This window comes from Musa acuminata, chromosome BXJ2-6 (genome assembly GCF_036884655.1).
Source record: "Musa acuminata AAA Group cultivar baxijiao chromosome BXJ2-6, Cavendish_Baxijiao_AAA, whole genome shotgun sequence".
Classification (NCBI taxonomy): domain Eukaryota; kingdom Viridiplantae; phylum Streptophyta; class Magnoliopsida; order Zingiberales; family Musaceae; genus Musa; species Musa acuminata.
This window is the reverse complement of record NC_088343.1, coordinates 41,741,762-41,757,827: the sequence shown is the minus strand read 5'-3', so window position 1 is coordinate 41,757,827 and position 16,066 is coordinate 41,741,762. Positions and strand designations below refer to the sequence as shown.

At 36.6% G+C, this 16,066-nt stretch overlaps 1 protein-coding gene across 2 annotated transcripts; it reads left to right on the top strand.

Moving 5' to 3' along the window:
- Positions 1-8,314: 8,314 nt before the first annotated feature.
- On the top strand, positions 8,315-14,080 carry LOC103989543 (protein YABBY 2-like). Of its 2 annotated transcripts, none has more exons than XM_065114485.1 (6): positions 8,315-8,671; positions 10,291-10,410; positions 10,536-10,653; positions 11,397-11,448; positions 11,546-11,621; positions 13,802-14,080. In XM_065114485.1, the coding sequence occupies exons 1-6, from the start codon at positions 8,603-8,605 to the stop codon at positions 13,934-13,936; spliced, it is 570 nt and encodes a 189-aa protein (XP_064970557.1). In that variant the 5' UTR covers positions 8,315-8,602; the 3' UTR covers positions 13,937-14,080. The 2 variants fall into 2 exon arrangements, with proteins under 2 accessions (XP_064970557.1, XP_009406691.2); XM_009408416.3 differs by having other exon boundaries at positions 8,318-8,671; positions 11,400-11,448.
- Positions 14,081-16,066: the final 1,986 nt, after the last annotated feature.

Sequence of the window (16,066 nt, the reverse complement as noted above, 5' to 3'; positions counted from 1 at the left end):
GACGTTATGGTCAACCCCGAACACAGAACGCCCGAGGTGATGTATTATGACTATTACATATCGATCACCCCCGAAGATAGAACACCTGAGGTGGAGCGTTACGATCGTTATAGACCGACCAAGGTGGGGCATTATGGTTGTTATAGACCGACTGCCCCCGAAAATGGAACGTCGAAGGTGGGAACAATCGTTATAAATCGACCGCCCCCGAAGTCAGAATGCTAGAAAAGCATTACGGCCATTTCAGGTGATTCCCTCGATTGAACAAGAACAGAAGTTGACCCCCGACATCATTCCAGGGGTCGGATCTCTCGAATACTAATCCAATTTACCCCACAAATCTTTCAAAATCTAACTTAAGCATCGGGTCATCTCTAATGCTAACCTTTGTGTAGGAATTCCCTAATGAGATGAAATCCACCTTGACTCAGCCTTGGAGCCACCTCAAACACCTCGGTGCCCCCATCAACTACCTCGTGTGTTCCTTGGATGCCTTTGTGTCTTTCAGTTCAAACCAAGCCAGGTCAGCTCATAGCCGACGGTGTATTCCACTTAACATTTTGATGCTAGAAGGAGGGCCTAAATATTGCAAGAATGTTCGCCCGTGAATCGCCTCAACGAGCACCCCAATGAGGAGGCTCCACCCTCAACCCATAGTACCTTCATACAGGGAGGGTAGCTACCCTCCTTTCCTCAGGTGGATACGTCCACCTCGACTCAAATGTCGTGGTATTATTAGTGCTTACTCAATGACCCCGGATCTCGTTCCCAGTGATAAGCATGAGATACCTAGTTCTCCCCGTTGAAGCTTTCTTGAGCCTCATGTAGTAAGTTCAAACGCTCACAAGGATTATGCAAGCCATCATCCCTCTTCTGCCCCAATTGGCTTAGCAGACTACACCAACATCACAGCCATGGTTAGTGTCTCAACCATCTTTAGCACCTGCACCTACTGGGGTTCCCTCGAAGATGGGACTCACAAGCCCATCACAAGCCTCTCTCTCTCTCTCTCTCTCTCTCTCTCTCTCTCTCTCTCTATATATATATATATATATATATATATATATATATAGTGGCAGGGAGACCCTCTGGCTCCCATCTCTTCATCATAGCTCAACAATTCCCCTCATCTCTCGTTAACTTGCTTGTTGATTCTAAGCTTATAACCCCATTTAATCTCAAAGGTGTTAGAGTATCACACCTTATATTTGCATATGACCTTCTTTTGACCTTTCGAGCCAACAAAAAATCTTATGCTAACATTCTTAAAGCTTTCAATGTTTTCAATCGACTTACCAATCTCAAACTTAATCTTTACAAATCCAACATTTTCTTCTCGAGGCACTGCCTTTCACCTATCAAACACTCTATCTGTTCTTGTTTAGGCATCAAAGAATGCAGTTGACCTTTCAAATATGTCGGGTCTTTATCCCTTGGCCACCTCCCACTAAGTGTCTAAAACTCTCTCATGGAGAAGACACTTTCCAAACTCTCTTATGGACAAAGACTTATCTCTGAAGCAGGTAAAATGATGTTATAATTCTGTGATAAATTCCATTCCTAGTCACCTCCTCTTCAATTGTAACATTTCAGACTCTCTCTCGAACCATCTGACCTGAATTACTAGCAACTTCTTTTGGAACATAGATTCTTCCTCTTCTTATAGGGACACAGGATGGCATGGCTAGAAGGCGATTTAGAGCTTTTCTATTTCGAATTTATTTGCTCACCTTCTTCATCAAGAAGTAGAGGATTGTCATATGATGTGTAACCTCTACGAGGAGCTTCAAGCTCATATCTTTTTTGAATGTGATACTTCTATCGCATTTTGGAATCTACTTCTAAACAAAATAGGACTACACTTCAAACATCTTGATTCTTGGTCAACTGGCTCTTGACTCCGGGAAGACGAAGGACATGAGAAATATGTTGTCATATGGATCCTCAGCCTTATTTCTTACTCCTTCTGGACCCTTTGGCTCAATAGAAATGATGCTCGATTCCGCAACCACCATGCTAACGCCTCTATCTCAGTAATTAGAGCTCTGGCCATGTCCTTGTCCTGAGGGGACTAGGAATATGTTTCTTCAGTCGCCTTCCTAGACTACTTTGGCGATTGGTTGTCAGCCCTGTTGGGCACACAACTCAGCCATCCTAGAGGGCCTTAAGCATGCTCTCACCTTCAGATGGAATTCCATCCGCCTCCAGTCTGATGCACAAGCAGTCGTCCACTACATCAATGGAGTTCATCAAACTCCGTGGCACCTCCAAGCTAACATCAAGCAACTTTTGACCACTTTTAACTCTTTTATTTGTTAATTTCATTCTAAGAAACCTCAGCAACAAGGCTCAACAGTTTGCTGTTTTTGGTAGAACCTCTGGGTTCCCCTCAATTTGTACTTTGGATGACCTTGGTTGCTAGTCTAATCCGTTTGCTAATTTCTTCTAGTTCAATGAAAGTTTTAGTTCATTTTCAAAAACTTCTGATACAAAATTTGTAGAGCTTCTCACAAATGATCTCTTTTTGTATTTTAATTTTTTTCACACCCATAATCTTTGTGTGTGATTATGATCACTATACTATGTATTCTTTCTATGACTATATCTATGTGTGATTATTTTACAATTAGCTTTGCTTGTACAGTATGTTTAATTTAGTTTCTTGGTCCCTTCTTATCACTTTGGATTGAGCTAATCATGGTTAGTCTCAAAATATCTAATTCATGACATCTACAACCAATCTCTTAAGAGCATGGAACTACTTAAAGTGATAACACCTCCCAAGTTATTGCATGATCTGTAAGTCATCTTACTGGTTGATAGGTTTTAAATTTGAATTATGAAGGTACCTTCAGTAGATCTGATCATGGTTCCAGAATTATCGGTTTCGAATTTTCAAAACCCGAACCGCCAAAGTTTCGGTTTTAGAACTGAATCGGAACCATCCGTTCTGATTCCAGTTTAGGCGATTTTGGTTCTAGTTTGGGTGATTCAGTTCTGGAACCAAACCAGAACTACATCAATGGAGTTCATCAGACTCCTTGACACCTCCATGACATCAACAAGCAACTTTTGACCACTTTTAACTCTTTTACTATTAATTATATTCGAAGAAACCTCAACAGCAAGGCTCACAAGCTTGCTCTTTTTGATAGAACTATATACTTTGGATGGCCTTGGTTGCCAATCCAATCCGCTTGCTAATTTCTTCTAGTTCAATGAAAGTTTTAGTTCCTTTTCAAAAACTTCTGATACAAAATGTGCATAGCTTCTCACAAATGATCTCTTTTTGTCTTCTGATTTCTTTTGACTCCCATAATCTTTTTTATTGAGGGGGAGATGTTTGGTCACTATTCTATGTATTCTTTCTTTGACTAAATCTAAGTGGGATTATTTTGCAATTAGCTTTGCTTATAGTATGCTTAATTTAGCTTCTTGATCCCTTCTTATTGCTTCGAATTTTAGTTAATCATGATTAATCTCAAAATATCTAATTCATGAGGGCTACAACCAATCTCTTAAGAGAATGGAACTACTTAAAGTCATAACATCTCTTAAGTTGTCATTTGATCAACAAAGTATTTTATAGTTGATAGGTTTCAAATTGAATTATGAAGGTGCTTTAGTAGACCTGATCACGATTCCGAAACTATCGATTCTGGTTTTCCAAAACCAGGGATCCAAATTAAACCACTTAGGTTTTGGTTCTAGAATCGAACCAAAACCATCAGTTTTGATTCTGGTTTAGACAGTTTCGGTTCTAGTTTGAATCATCAATTTTTATTATATTTTAATTTTAAAAGAAATAAAATTATAAAATTTTTCATCCAACTAAATACCTCTTTCAAAAAAAAATAAAATTATAAAATCTTTAATCAAACAAAAAGCCTCTCTCAAGACTTAAGCCCATGTTTATTGATTTATATTTAATATTTTAATCACTGCACCATAATTATATATGTGATTTATGTTTCTTTTAAATATATTAAAATGATTTAAAACCAAACTGAAGTGGCCGCGATCGATTCTGTTTCAGTTTGGAGCCGATTCCAGCCCGATTAAGTTTCGATTTGAATCAAACTGTGGTTAGGACTAACCTTTTATGGCCAGTAGATCATGTCTCTCACTGGAGACAAACAAAATAGACCAAATTACCATCAAAGTGGTATCAACATATAGTTGGAGCTAATATATTGACTCTGTTCACATGTGTAATCCTCAATCCACAGATTACTGTTATCATTTTATTCTTTTCATGAAGAGGTCTGCTAAGATCACTACTATCCCCATTTGTTTTTGGACATTTGAGTTAGTAGTAGTATGGTTTCCATAATATTATGTTGTTATGGTTGCAGATTTTTCAATCTCTACTTTTCTTTGCAGAAATGATGTGTCATAAGATAAAAAAGGACTGCTAAAGCAGTACTCAGCTTTTGTTCTTTAAGACTTCTATGTTGGTGTAATCTATAGATCAATTTACCTGCCTTTGGTGGGCAATATTTGCGAGTAGCCTTGCCAAGCACCAGGGTCTGTTTTTGGGTAGAAAATAGAAAAGGAATAAGAAGGTCAGAGCATCAGAAATGTGTTAATGTTGTTGCTTTCTTTCTTTCTGGTCCCAATTCTTGATTGGTATGTCATCTGGTCCTTTTCTATGAGCTAAGTTGTAGTTTTTCCTTGACGGCACCGGAAAGAACTGTTGAATGATCTTGATGATGACATTTGGAGGCACAGAAAAGCTGAAGCCAACTCCAAACATAGCAGTTTAGTCTATGTTATAGGATTGAACCTGTGTATAGGATTAGATAGATCTATCACAGTTAACTTGGACTTAATGTGTATTCTATTTGCTTAAGAAGTTGCAATTGCTGTCTTAGAATGGTCTTTACCTGTTGGTTTGGTTCATTTGACTGCTTGTCGATGACATGTTATCGGTGGCCAAATTGTACTTCACTGCTTTTAGCTTCGTTCTGCATATATGGTTCGGAAGCTTTTGAAGCTCAGCAAGTTTCATGGACTGTTTCTACTTGACATATTTGCCTGCAAGATTCTAGCGGAAATGACTATATATCTCACTGTTCATTCCTGTGACAGTGACAAACCAGTTGCGTAGTAAATCCACTCCACATTGGCTGAATGAGACGCTTCTTCCTGTCCCAAACGAAGAGACCCACCTGACCGGGCCACTGAAAGGGAGTGGGCAGGTCAACAACAGACAGTGAGAACCTGAGGCTGAGGTCGAGGACGATCCATGTTGCTAGAATGGATGTAGAGGAAATGAAGCTTGGGTGGCACCTCCCCTTCCACTGGACTTCTCCACTCCACCGCCGGTTCAACCTTATCCTGTGGAGAGGGACAAGGCTTTGTGCCTTATCAACCTTGTCTTGTATCTGGAAGTTCTATGTAGGTAAATGTCTACTCCTAATGAGATAGAGATGCACAATACTTGACGATGGGAAATGATTCATATAGCTGATCCTTAATGCTTAGGAGATTATGTAGCTTCCTGTTTTTGTATCCATGTCTACTCAAACTGACATGATAGTTCAATCTATGCTAGATTGGATGGAAAACAGCTCTGATGGTTGGAACACAAGCTTTGCTATAACCTGAGGCTGCATGACTTTAGTGTGTTGTGAATTCCAAGGTTGTACATGACAAGTTTCTCTCAGTTACTTTACATATCTGCCAATGTGAGCTATTCTAGTTTGTACCAAGTAATTATTCTAAATGCATCTTTACATCTCTTTTTCTAGTAGCATAGTCATTATGTTTCATCTTCCCAATCATGAATTAAGGAACAAACATATGCAATTTGTCAATGAACTGAACCTTCAATCTTTGGGCACCCTGAGGAACACTAGTTGGAAGATTCATGAGTAAGCAACTTGATTCTTTCCCATCAATCTGCAGATCAAGTTTCCATCATAAGAAAAAAGCCTGCTGTACTTAACTTGATTGCTCCAAGCTGATTAAATGGCAATCACAGAACAGGTTTTGGGGTCTATTTTCCCAATTAATGACCCTTGGAAACTCTTGTGAAGGCACAATTCCTTTTGAGTTGATAGCACTGTCATTTTAGATTGTAAACACATCATTTGATTGTGATTTTCACACAAGGCTGGAAGGAAGTTTATGAAGAGTCCATTTGGTGTGAAAGAAGCAGCCTTTAATTATATAGATAGGATACATCAATTTTAAGATTTTCGAGTCCATAAATACATTATCATAAATTTTTAGACGAATAATTTTGGTGACAATAAAGCTTTTTCATATTCCCCCTATCTTTTTTTCCTTGTAATATTTTTTATCGGAGATTATCGTGTTCGCCGGAAATGAGTTATTATTTGACGGGAGCGAACAACATCATATAATATGTGTGTGTATGTGATTTGCTTAAATTAACTGAGGACATGTGCCTAATCTACATGCTATGGAAAATTGATTAGATTGATCTAATTGGAATCTTGTGGTTTGGGCATATTGTTGTCACAATAAATTGGATTGTAGCTTATTTTCCAATCTCATATTTGTACTTTTTTCCTTTGTTTGATGCCTTGAAGGTGAACACATTGGATCTTAATCTTCCAAGCAAACAAGGTGTTGTGCAATGAGAGATATTAACTAAGTTTTATTTGGCTTTTGTCTTAATCTACAAAAGAAATTAGTAGAGTATTATCCTCTGGTTTGCAGTCTTTTGTTGTTTACTAAAAGATGGTGGAGAACATAAAAAGGCAAATCATAATAAACCAAAATAAACATCTATATTAATAATTATAGGTTTTCTTGCTCCCCATTTATGTTGCTATCTACCTTTTCTTTTTCATATTGTGTTCTAACAGATGGAACCAGAGAACTAAATTGGTGGTTCACATGATTTCTTAGACTTCACATCACAGAAGATTTTGTTCTATCTCCAATTACCAATATGGCAAATAGGAATAAGATTGTTAAGTTTTTGTAAATCATGTATTATTTTCAAGTTAATTTCTTTATGTCAATTACAACCATTTTCAGAATGGATCAAATCGATGTAGCATTATTCGCGCAAAACATGTCTGAATCACTGGCCAAACCTTGTGCACATCATCACAGAGAAACCACACAAACAAGCCTAAGTAGAAAGAAGCATTGTGTCCCAGCCACAGAAGGAACCAGAATAATAATCCTCAAAGACATTTCTTCAATGATCCAACATATCTATCAATGTCACAAGGAAGAGACAAGTATCAAGCAAGGACATGAACAATCTGGTCCTATGGGGTTTAGGTTTTATTGTGGATGTGTAATGCAAGAAAAAGTGCAATCACAGAGATCATCTACTTCTTCTTCATCATCATCATCTTCTTCTACTACTACTACTACTATTTAAAACCAGGAAAGATGTCATTAATAATAAATAATCTTTTAGTACAGTTTTGATCTATAGGTAATTTGATTTTGTCCCTTCTTTCTTTTCTAGGGAGAAGAAGGCATCCCTCATTGACACAACATTATCTATCTGAGTTTATATGAATCTTTTTCTTTCTCTTCTTTTCTGGAGGAGTGGCAAATTTATTTAGCCGTTGCTGGTTAACTGGATCATGAAAGAGATTTATGCTTGAGGATTTTGATTCACATGATGGTCTGTAGCAGAAAATCCAGCTTAGTCCAATGTGTCCAATCCACTGCTATCCATAGAACAGGTTGTCCATTTGTTGCAGATGTGACTTTAACCCCCATCTCCTTGTGCCAAATCTAATTCACCTTATTGCTTCCTCTTCCACCTTTATGATTGTTGTGTAAATTGCAGCCACCATTTATGATGATGAGGTAGTTGACAGACCAATTAAGAATGTGAAGGGTCCACAGATGCATTTAGGTCAAACAAAATAAAAGAAGTCAACATGATCTTGTTTGTCATGCAGTGTTCTTAATCTTTACATGTCAGTGCACGCATGTGCAAAGCAGTACTTGGGTGAAGTACCTCTGCCAGTGAATGCTGCAAGGGTTAAGAGAGAAGGATGATTAGATCCATGGACTGGAAAGTTACTCAGGAGATCAACAGCAGTGGATGGAGAGTTGGGAGGCACACATGGCTGTGATTGATGAGGTGGTGCTTATAACTCTAAAATGATGCCTGTGACCCTTGTTTGGTAGCAGTTGTTTTCCACAGCACATATCCTTAATCTTTTCTGAGGAAGCACAGTAGATTTCCTTGGTATTTGTTGTTTTGTTTCCCACTGCCACCCAATGGTAACTCTTTCTCCCTCTCTTTCTTTATGCATCCATTAAAGACCCCTTCCCCACTCCACATGTTGTTGAGAGAGAGAGAGAGAGAGATTTGCACCCACTCATTCGATCAATCATCACGCTTCCACCTCTCCAGCCTGAGGTCTCCACAAAGCCACTCGCAAACGTTGCCCCCACCCACGCCTGCCTTTTTGTTTCTGTCGCTCGATGAAAACAAGACGCGAAATTAAGGAAAGGAAATCACCCCCTTTGATCTGCTATATATAATCTTATCATTTACACATCTTCTTCACTTCCTCCATCTTCTTCTTCTTCTTCTTCTTCTTCGTCCGCAGCATATGTGCAAAGATCGTTCTCAGCTTCTGAACTGGAAATGTCGGCCCAGGTTGCTCCGGAGCATATCTGCTACGTCCACTGCAACTTTTGCAACACGATCCTTGCGGTATAGTCCATCTCTCTCTCTCTCTCTCTCTCTCTCTCTCTCTCTCTCTCTAGATGAGTTTTGTGCACACAAATGGAGATCTGTTCATTCAACTGATCAAGGGTAACTAACAAAAGCATACCCATCTTTGTCTTTCCTTGTGCTTCTGAGACATCCAGTTAGCTTGCCTAAAAAGAAACACTTCCAACTAGCAAGCCGATGACTAGCTGAAGCTTTCTTGGGCTTGTTGAGGAGTGTTTCATGCATCATGTTGAGATTAATTCTAGCTAGTCATGATGAGGTTGTCGAGCAGGCCTGGTTTATACTTGCTGTTGGTAATTAAGGTGACTTTACTGATATCTTCTTACAATGTGCATGAATCAGATAATACAGTCATCTGAAGTCACTTGCTGCATGATGATGATCTGACAGAAAGAACTCATACGATGTCAGATGGTTCACATGCCTTTTTATTTGTTGAATACCAAAAATTTATGCTTAATATAGATCAATTTCTTTTCATTCCTCTCCATGGAATGATTCGAGTCTCATGTCTTCTCCCAATCTCATCATTTATGGATGAAATAAATAAATATGTATTTATTTGCTGAGATTTCATTGATATTTCCTTTCCTTGTGTTGTTCTCTATTTTTTTGTGGAAAGGATGTGAAGATCTTTTTGGTACAGTAATGTAATGTGTGAATCAAATGCAAAATCTCAACCTTTTGATCCTTCGTTTATATTTGCATCGAGAAAGTTGTTTGAGAGATCGAGTCAAGTAAGCTTTTCACAGTCGGAATCCATCTTTCCATTTCGCGTTTAAGTTCCTCTACAAGCTTCCAAAACATTCGAGAAAGGTCTTGGAACAGATTCCATCAGATTCCTACAAGCATCTACTGGTTTTCCCTTCCATTCACACATCATGAGATGTGTGGATCGATGTGGGCTGCTTGTCGTGTCGTTTTCCTCTCTATATGAACCAACTCTTTTACATGTTTCATTGACCAAGAGCAGTTGGGATTAAGAAAGAAGTCAGAGGGAGAGAGAATGGTATTGATGGTAGCAGCCTTTGCTTTCCCCTTGTTTTTATCTTGTCTCTTCTTTTGAGTTCGTGCCCTTTCTCACTCCTCTGATGTCTGGAATGCATACCACTCTCGCTTTACCTCCTCATGTATTGAGTTCCTAAAGGCAGACATCGGAAAAGAGGAGCTCAACAACATAAAAAGAAGTGAGATCATAAAAGGAAGTCATTCTTAAGTAGCTGTTTCCTCCTCTACTAGTAGTGCATGCATTTCCACATCTTCTTTCTTCTTCTTCTTCTCCTTTCCTTCCTCTCTCCAACATTATCTTGTCTTTGTGTTCTGGCTTTCTTGTTTACAGATTCTTAATGCCAAGTCGCATGCCCAGAATCCATATAGCTATGCCGATGGTATCTGAGTTGGAACCACAAGAGGCTGTTTATGATGGAAGAGCAAATAATACATCTAGGATGAACCTATCAAAGATGTTTCAGATGACCCTAATTCGAGCAACACTCATTCAATTGTTGAAATGCTTTGACTTATGAACTTGCTGCTAAAGTAGAACCCTAAACATCTCCCAATCTAAAACTTGTGACACTATCTTGTTGTGCATTCAGGTTAGTGTTCCAGGCAACAAACTGTTCAACATGGTAACCGTTCGATGCGGACATTGCGCGAATTTGCTCTCTGTGCATATGGGATCTGTGCTTCACACTCTCCCATTGCAAGATCTTCAGGTTCTATAAATATTTCTGGATGCACAACACTTCCATGAAACATTTGGTTACTAGACCCTACTATGTAACTTGTTCATGCACCATGAACTCTCACATGTCTCATTTTGATGTTGAGAGAAGGACAGACCTACAGCATTGCACCTAATGGAAACCCAATGGAGTATGGATCATCCTCAAAGTATGCCATGACTTCACTGATGTACTCGATGAAGAACGATCGACAACAAGCGCTACCGGTTCGCCGTAAGCATCTCTTCTAATTCTTATCATCTCTCTTAAGTGCACCATTGTGATACCTGAATAGCTCCATATCCTGATACAGGAATTAAACCGAAAAAAAGAATCTTAACTTGGTTTAGTCTATGTTTACTTCACTAAATTTCCAATATAGAAAGAATATCTAAAGTACAAATCATTATCCATGAAGCACTCAAAATCTTGTGTAGATTACATTAACCCGAAAGTTTTACGAGGACATATTAGAATAACATCCTCTTCCTGATCAAAAGAAGACTCCCATAGCAAGTCAGACTCCAAAAAGTTCATGCAAATCTGTAGAAAAGTTCAATTTACCCCCTTTTTTTTTTTCTTTTACTAACCCACTAATTTACGAAAACTCTACACTTATCATTAGCAACACAATCTAAACATTTTTGAGCCAAGCTCAAGCAAGTTCATATGCATTTGTGTCAAATAAGATTATATATATAATTTGAACAGTATAAGGCAACATCTCATAAACAGAAAGTCATATAGATCATCATAAATCTTATTATTTGTATTTATCCAAAAGAACTACAACAATGATCTCCTCGATTATGAAATGTTGGATAAGATTTCTGCCTATGATTATAGCATCCTTTGCATGCATTCGATCATATGGGCCTCTGCAAACTGTTAACACCCTACCAAGAAATTTAATTATGCTTAGTTTAAAGCTAATGAATTGACAACAATTAACTTACTAATATCCTTTTTATGTTAAGCAGCCCCAGAAAAGAGACAACGTGTTCCTTCTGCTTACAACAGGTTTATCAAGTGAGTTTCCAAGATTAGATTACTGCACTCTAAAGAACACTGATCATGATGGCGCTTAAATGTTTTATCTGCCATTAATTTATGTTTTTGGGTGTAGGGAGGAGATTCAAAGGATCAAGGCAAATAATCCTAACATTAGCCACAAGGAAGCATTCAGTGCAGCAGCAAAGAATGTGAGTATGATATTGATGGTGCAATGAAAGAAAATTAAAGTTACACTTCAGGTGAACTTGTGTTAAATGCCATCACCAAAAGCAAAGCTAATGCTATTAAATGAACATGAGACAATTGTTTATCCAAATATTTGATCAAATAAATTAAAATTGATTTATAAAAATAATATACCTTGATGTGTTAGTGGAACTTCAACTTAATTGGTTCATTCTATGCTCTTATAAAAGGAATCACCTGTGATAGCCATGTAGGCAACATCAAAAGGTCTCAATGTTGAGACTTGGAAAGAATACTTTGATCGACATAAGAAGGTGATATTGTACTAATTAATTTTTATATATTAGTTAGTAACATGGATTAAATGCTTTAGCACAAATCTATCATTTTTTTCATGCTTTGGGACTACTGTTTTCAATGCCACAGTCTTAGTTAAATGATTTATTAAGAAAAGATCATTTGGACCATCCTATCTAGAAATACAATGGAAGCAATATATGTACATTTATACAACACTTGGCTTGAGATTATAATGAAATGTATAATACTTGTATTATCTTATTTTCTGGGTCCAATTGTTTTAGCAATCTCTCATATATGTTGCAAATAATATTGGATTCCAGTGCTGGTACCATAAAAGGTCAATGCACATAAAGAAACTAATTTCAAAGAACAATAGAAATCTCCAATATTATTTATATATGTATTAGTTATCTTGAAAGATGTATGTGATCCTTTGTTGATTTTGACTAGGGCTACTGCACAGGGGCCTAAGCTATCACCTGAGCTCTATGATGGATCAGCCATTTGAAGTCAGGCTATTCAATTGTTATAGTCAAATGGGTCCTAACCTAAATAGAGTCTACACCAAGTATTGTTTATATATTTATATATATATATATATATATATATATATATATATATATATATATATATATATATATATATATATATATATATTGAATGGTTGAATCTTATCATAGCTCACCCAATTACCAAAGTAGATAAGATTTACCAGATATGTTGAGGAAAACATTAACAGGGGAATATTGACTATATAAGGAAAATTATGTGTCTTTAACTCTCTCTCTAAAATGGGTAAAAAAATATATCTGAAACAAAAAAACTCACTGGCAATTAAAATTGAGTTTTATAATTTTATTATTTCCAGTATTTCCTTCTGTTAATGTTATTTTTGAAATTTTAGAAGTCATTTTCTTATTAGATATAGCTTTTAAGTTCAGAATGACCTTTGTGTACACAAATAAGTCAATGTTGCTCTTCATCTTTCAGTGAGATGAGCTGTTTGCATTTGTGTTTATTAACATATTATTAGCTGAGGAAAGTGGCATCTTACTCCTGTCAACAGATGTATGTTTAGCTACAGTAGGATAGACATGAAGATAACATCACTAGAAAATACCTGAACAATTGTCATAAAATGGAAAATCAGATCATCAACTTAATTCACTTGAATTTTTCTGAAAATATAATCCTTTTTTCTTGATTAGTTATTCATTGTGGGAGTGTCTTGCATGTACATTTAACAAGTCACAGAGAATGAAAATAGTTTTAAGTTTACCTGAAAAGTGCAATGCCTTGATTATTTTTTTTTTCCGATGCAGATATCCTGAGTAAATCATTGATATCATTTTCATTGATGCTTTTTATAGTTCATATACTTTCAGGACTTTATACATAGCATGCTGCTATATATTTTTGGATCAACAATGAAGCCATGTTATGTGATTGATACAATGTGCTTTCTCCTGATACTTCTCATTACTAGTGTTCTCCATCATCAACTTATTATCCTCATGCCATATTACTTCAGTTCTTCAAATTGGTTGCACTTGAAAGAGTACTAGACAATTTCATTTTCCTTCTTCAGTGCAACTTATATGATTGCTTATAAGATTTTGGTAACTCATAACATAGTTCTAGTGCAACTATAAACACATGCCCAATTAATAAAGCTATTGGTTTGTTTTCACTGATAATGCAAGTTTGCCTGATCGATCAAGTCTTGTGTCGTTGGAAGATTGAGAACGAACTGGTTGGACTTGAAACTTTCTAGTCTAAATCATAATACTATATATAGATCAATATAAGTCAAATCTATTATCATTTTCTTTGCTCAGTTGCTCGATAATTTTGTGCACTGATGTTTGCTGCTTTGCAGTGGGCACACTTTCCTCGTATTCATATCGGGCGAAACCTTGATGATAATACGCAACTAAGGCTTGAGGGAGGCAGTGGCTTTGCTAGGGTGCCTAAAGGCTCGGAAATTATGATGAAAGATATAAATCTTGAGTAAATGTAGTGCATTAATATCTTAAACTTGTGTTCTATATGTCAAGTTTGAAGCAAGTACATTTTATTTTACTGCTTTCCCTGGATTATATTTTTAATCAGACTCATGTACTAGAAATTTGATCATCAATAATTTGTTCGTCGCCTACTTACTGCCAACTAAACTCTTCTTTATTCTGGTAATATGTTGCTAATTAAACTCTACAGAACTCCTCATTTTGTTTACATTTCTGCTAAATAAACATCATATCAAACTATTATGCTCTCCTTTTAATCATATAGAAAGTCAGAGATAGGTCAGCGGCTAATGGTTTTTGAAGATGACCAACCAATGATCATTTGTCTTAGTATTTTCTTGCTATGATTAAAGTAAGCATATGGATTCTTAGTTTATATTCATAGAATTGAAATGGTAATGAATCATTCAACAGTAAGCTAAGGATAAATTTCTATAACATTGAAGCAAATAGCAAACATCATGAACATGGTTTAGGATCACCAAGATATCTGAAAATGGCTAATTCTGGTAGTTTAATGGTTTTATCCAAGAAGCAATAAATCTGATAGAAGAGTTGCAAACAAGAACTCAAGATTCTGCACCAATGAACCTAAAATGAAGACACAGAAGTGCCAAATTCGATTAGAATCCTTGTGGCATGCTAAAATTAAAGCTCATTTTGGTAAAACTAATGTGATTATCTTTTCTACTTCCATTCTGTTTAATTACTTCAAAAATTCTGATGTATATTAATCTTATTTTGTTGAAGTTTAGCCCGAATTCTTCTATACATATTTGCTTTTAGTCATGTTACAAATAAATAATAACAAGCCTATTAGATAATATAAGATTAATATTTCTTAACCACCAAAGATGTCTATGGTACATCTACATTTATGTTTCCATGCAGTTCTTCATCTGGAGAAGATGAGAAACATGAATGTATTCCAGAAAAATCAGGACAGAAATGAGTTAAAGAGTAACATGTCTTGTTGTACTTCCGCTAATGCAAATAAAATTTTCATCTCTCTCTGCCCCTCTCCATCAGGAAAAGATAAGAAACATGAATGTGCTGCACAGAAAGCGAAGGCTTTTCTGCTTTGAGGAGTAAAATTGCAGTCAATATACATGAAGCTCGTGCATAATGCAGGAGAGAGAAGAGAGAGAAGCATCGTGGAAAGGAAATGAAGTGTCACTATCCACAGTGTCTCCAGATTTCTTGATGCATCTGACCACTGCAATGCATCTGGCCAAATGTATCCCCCTCATAACTCTCTCTCTCTCTCTCTCTCTCTTGATATACTGAACTGGTGCTGTGAATGAGAGGACAAACCCTTGCAAAACCCGTACCATCACATGATGGTGTCGCATAATGCATGAAATATGTTGAGAGAGACAGCAAGGAGCAGTAGGAGACGGAGAATGATGAAAGGTGGGGGAAGGTGGGGGGGAGGGGATGGACGAGGCATCTGCCACCGTACGTCACGGCGGCACGCGGTCTGACGCTTCTGCTGCGGCACAAAACACGCACTCTCTGTCTTCTGGTAGGTCGGCTTATGTTGGGCTCCGCCATGGCGAGGAAAGCCATGCAAGCATTTAATCCCCTTCCTGCAGAACTCTGCGCACGCTTTCGTTTCAGATGTTGAAGAGAATTTTTATTTGTTTTTTTGTTGTCATAAATAATAAAATGTCAATATATATATATATATATAAAGGAAATATTTTTGTAGAGATAATAAATCAGGACTATTTTTAATTGGTTTGATTTAATTTCCAGAAATCATTCATGACCAATATATGACATTATAATTAACATCACACCTTGCTTAAAATAATTGATATCAATACTAATGTATGTATTTAACACACAAATCCTAAGATGTTTGTTAAAAGTAAAGAATTAGTTAAATCAGAATATGGATTTAATGAGAGTGGAAAATGTTTATTAGAGATTCAAATATTGTCAATCCTTTATATTCTTTTTTTCTACTTATTTCTATCTATAATACATACAAACATAATATATATATATATATATATATATATATATATATATATATATAATTACTTTAATCCACTTATGGCACGTTTGTAATAATTTAATATTTACCCAAAAACTAGATTAACTATGTAGTA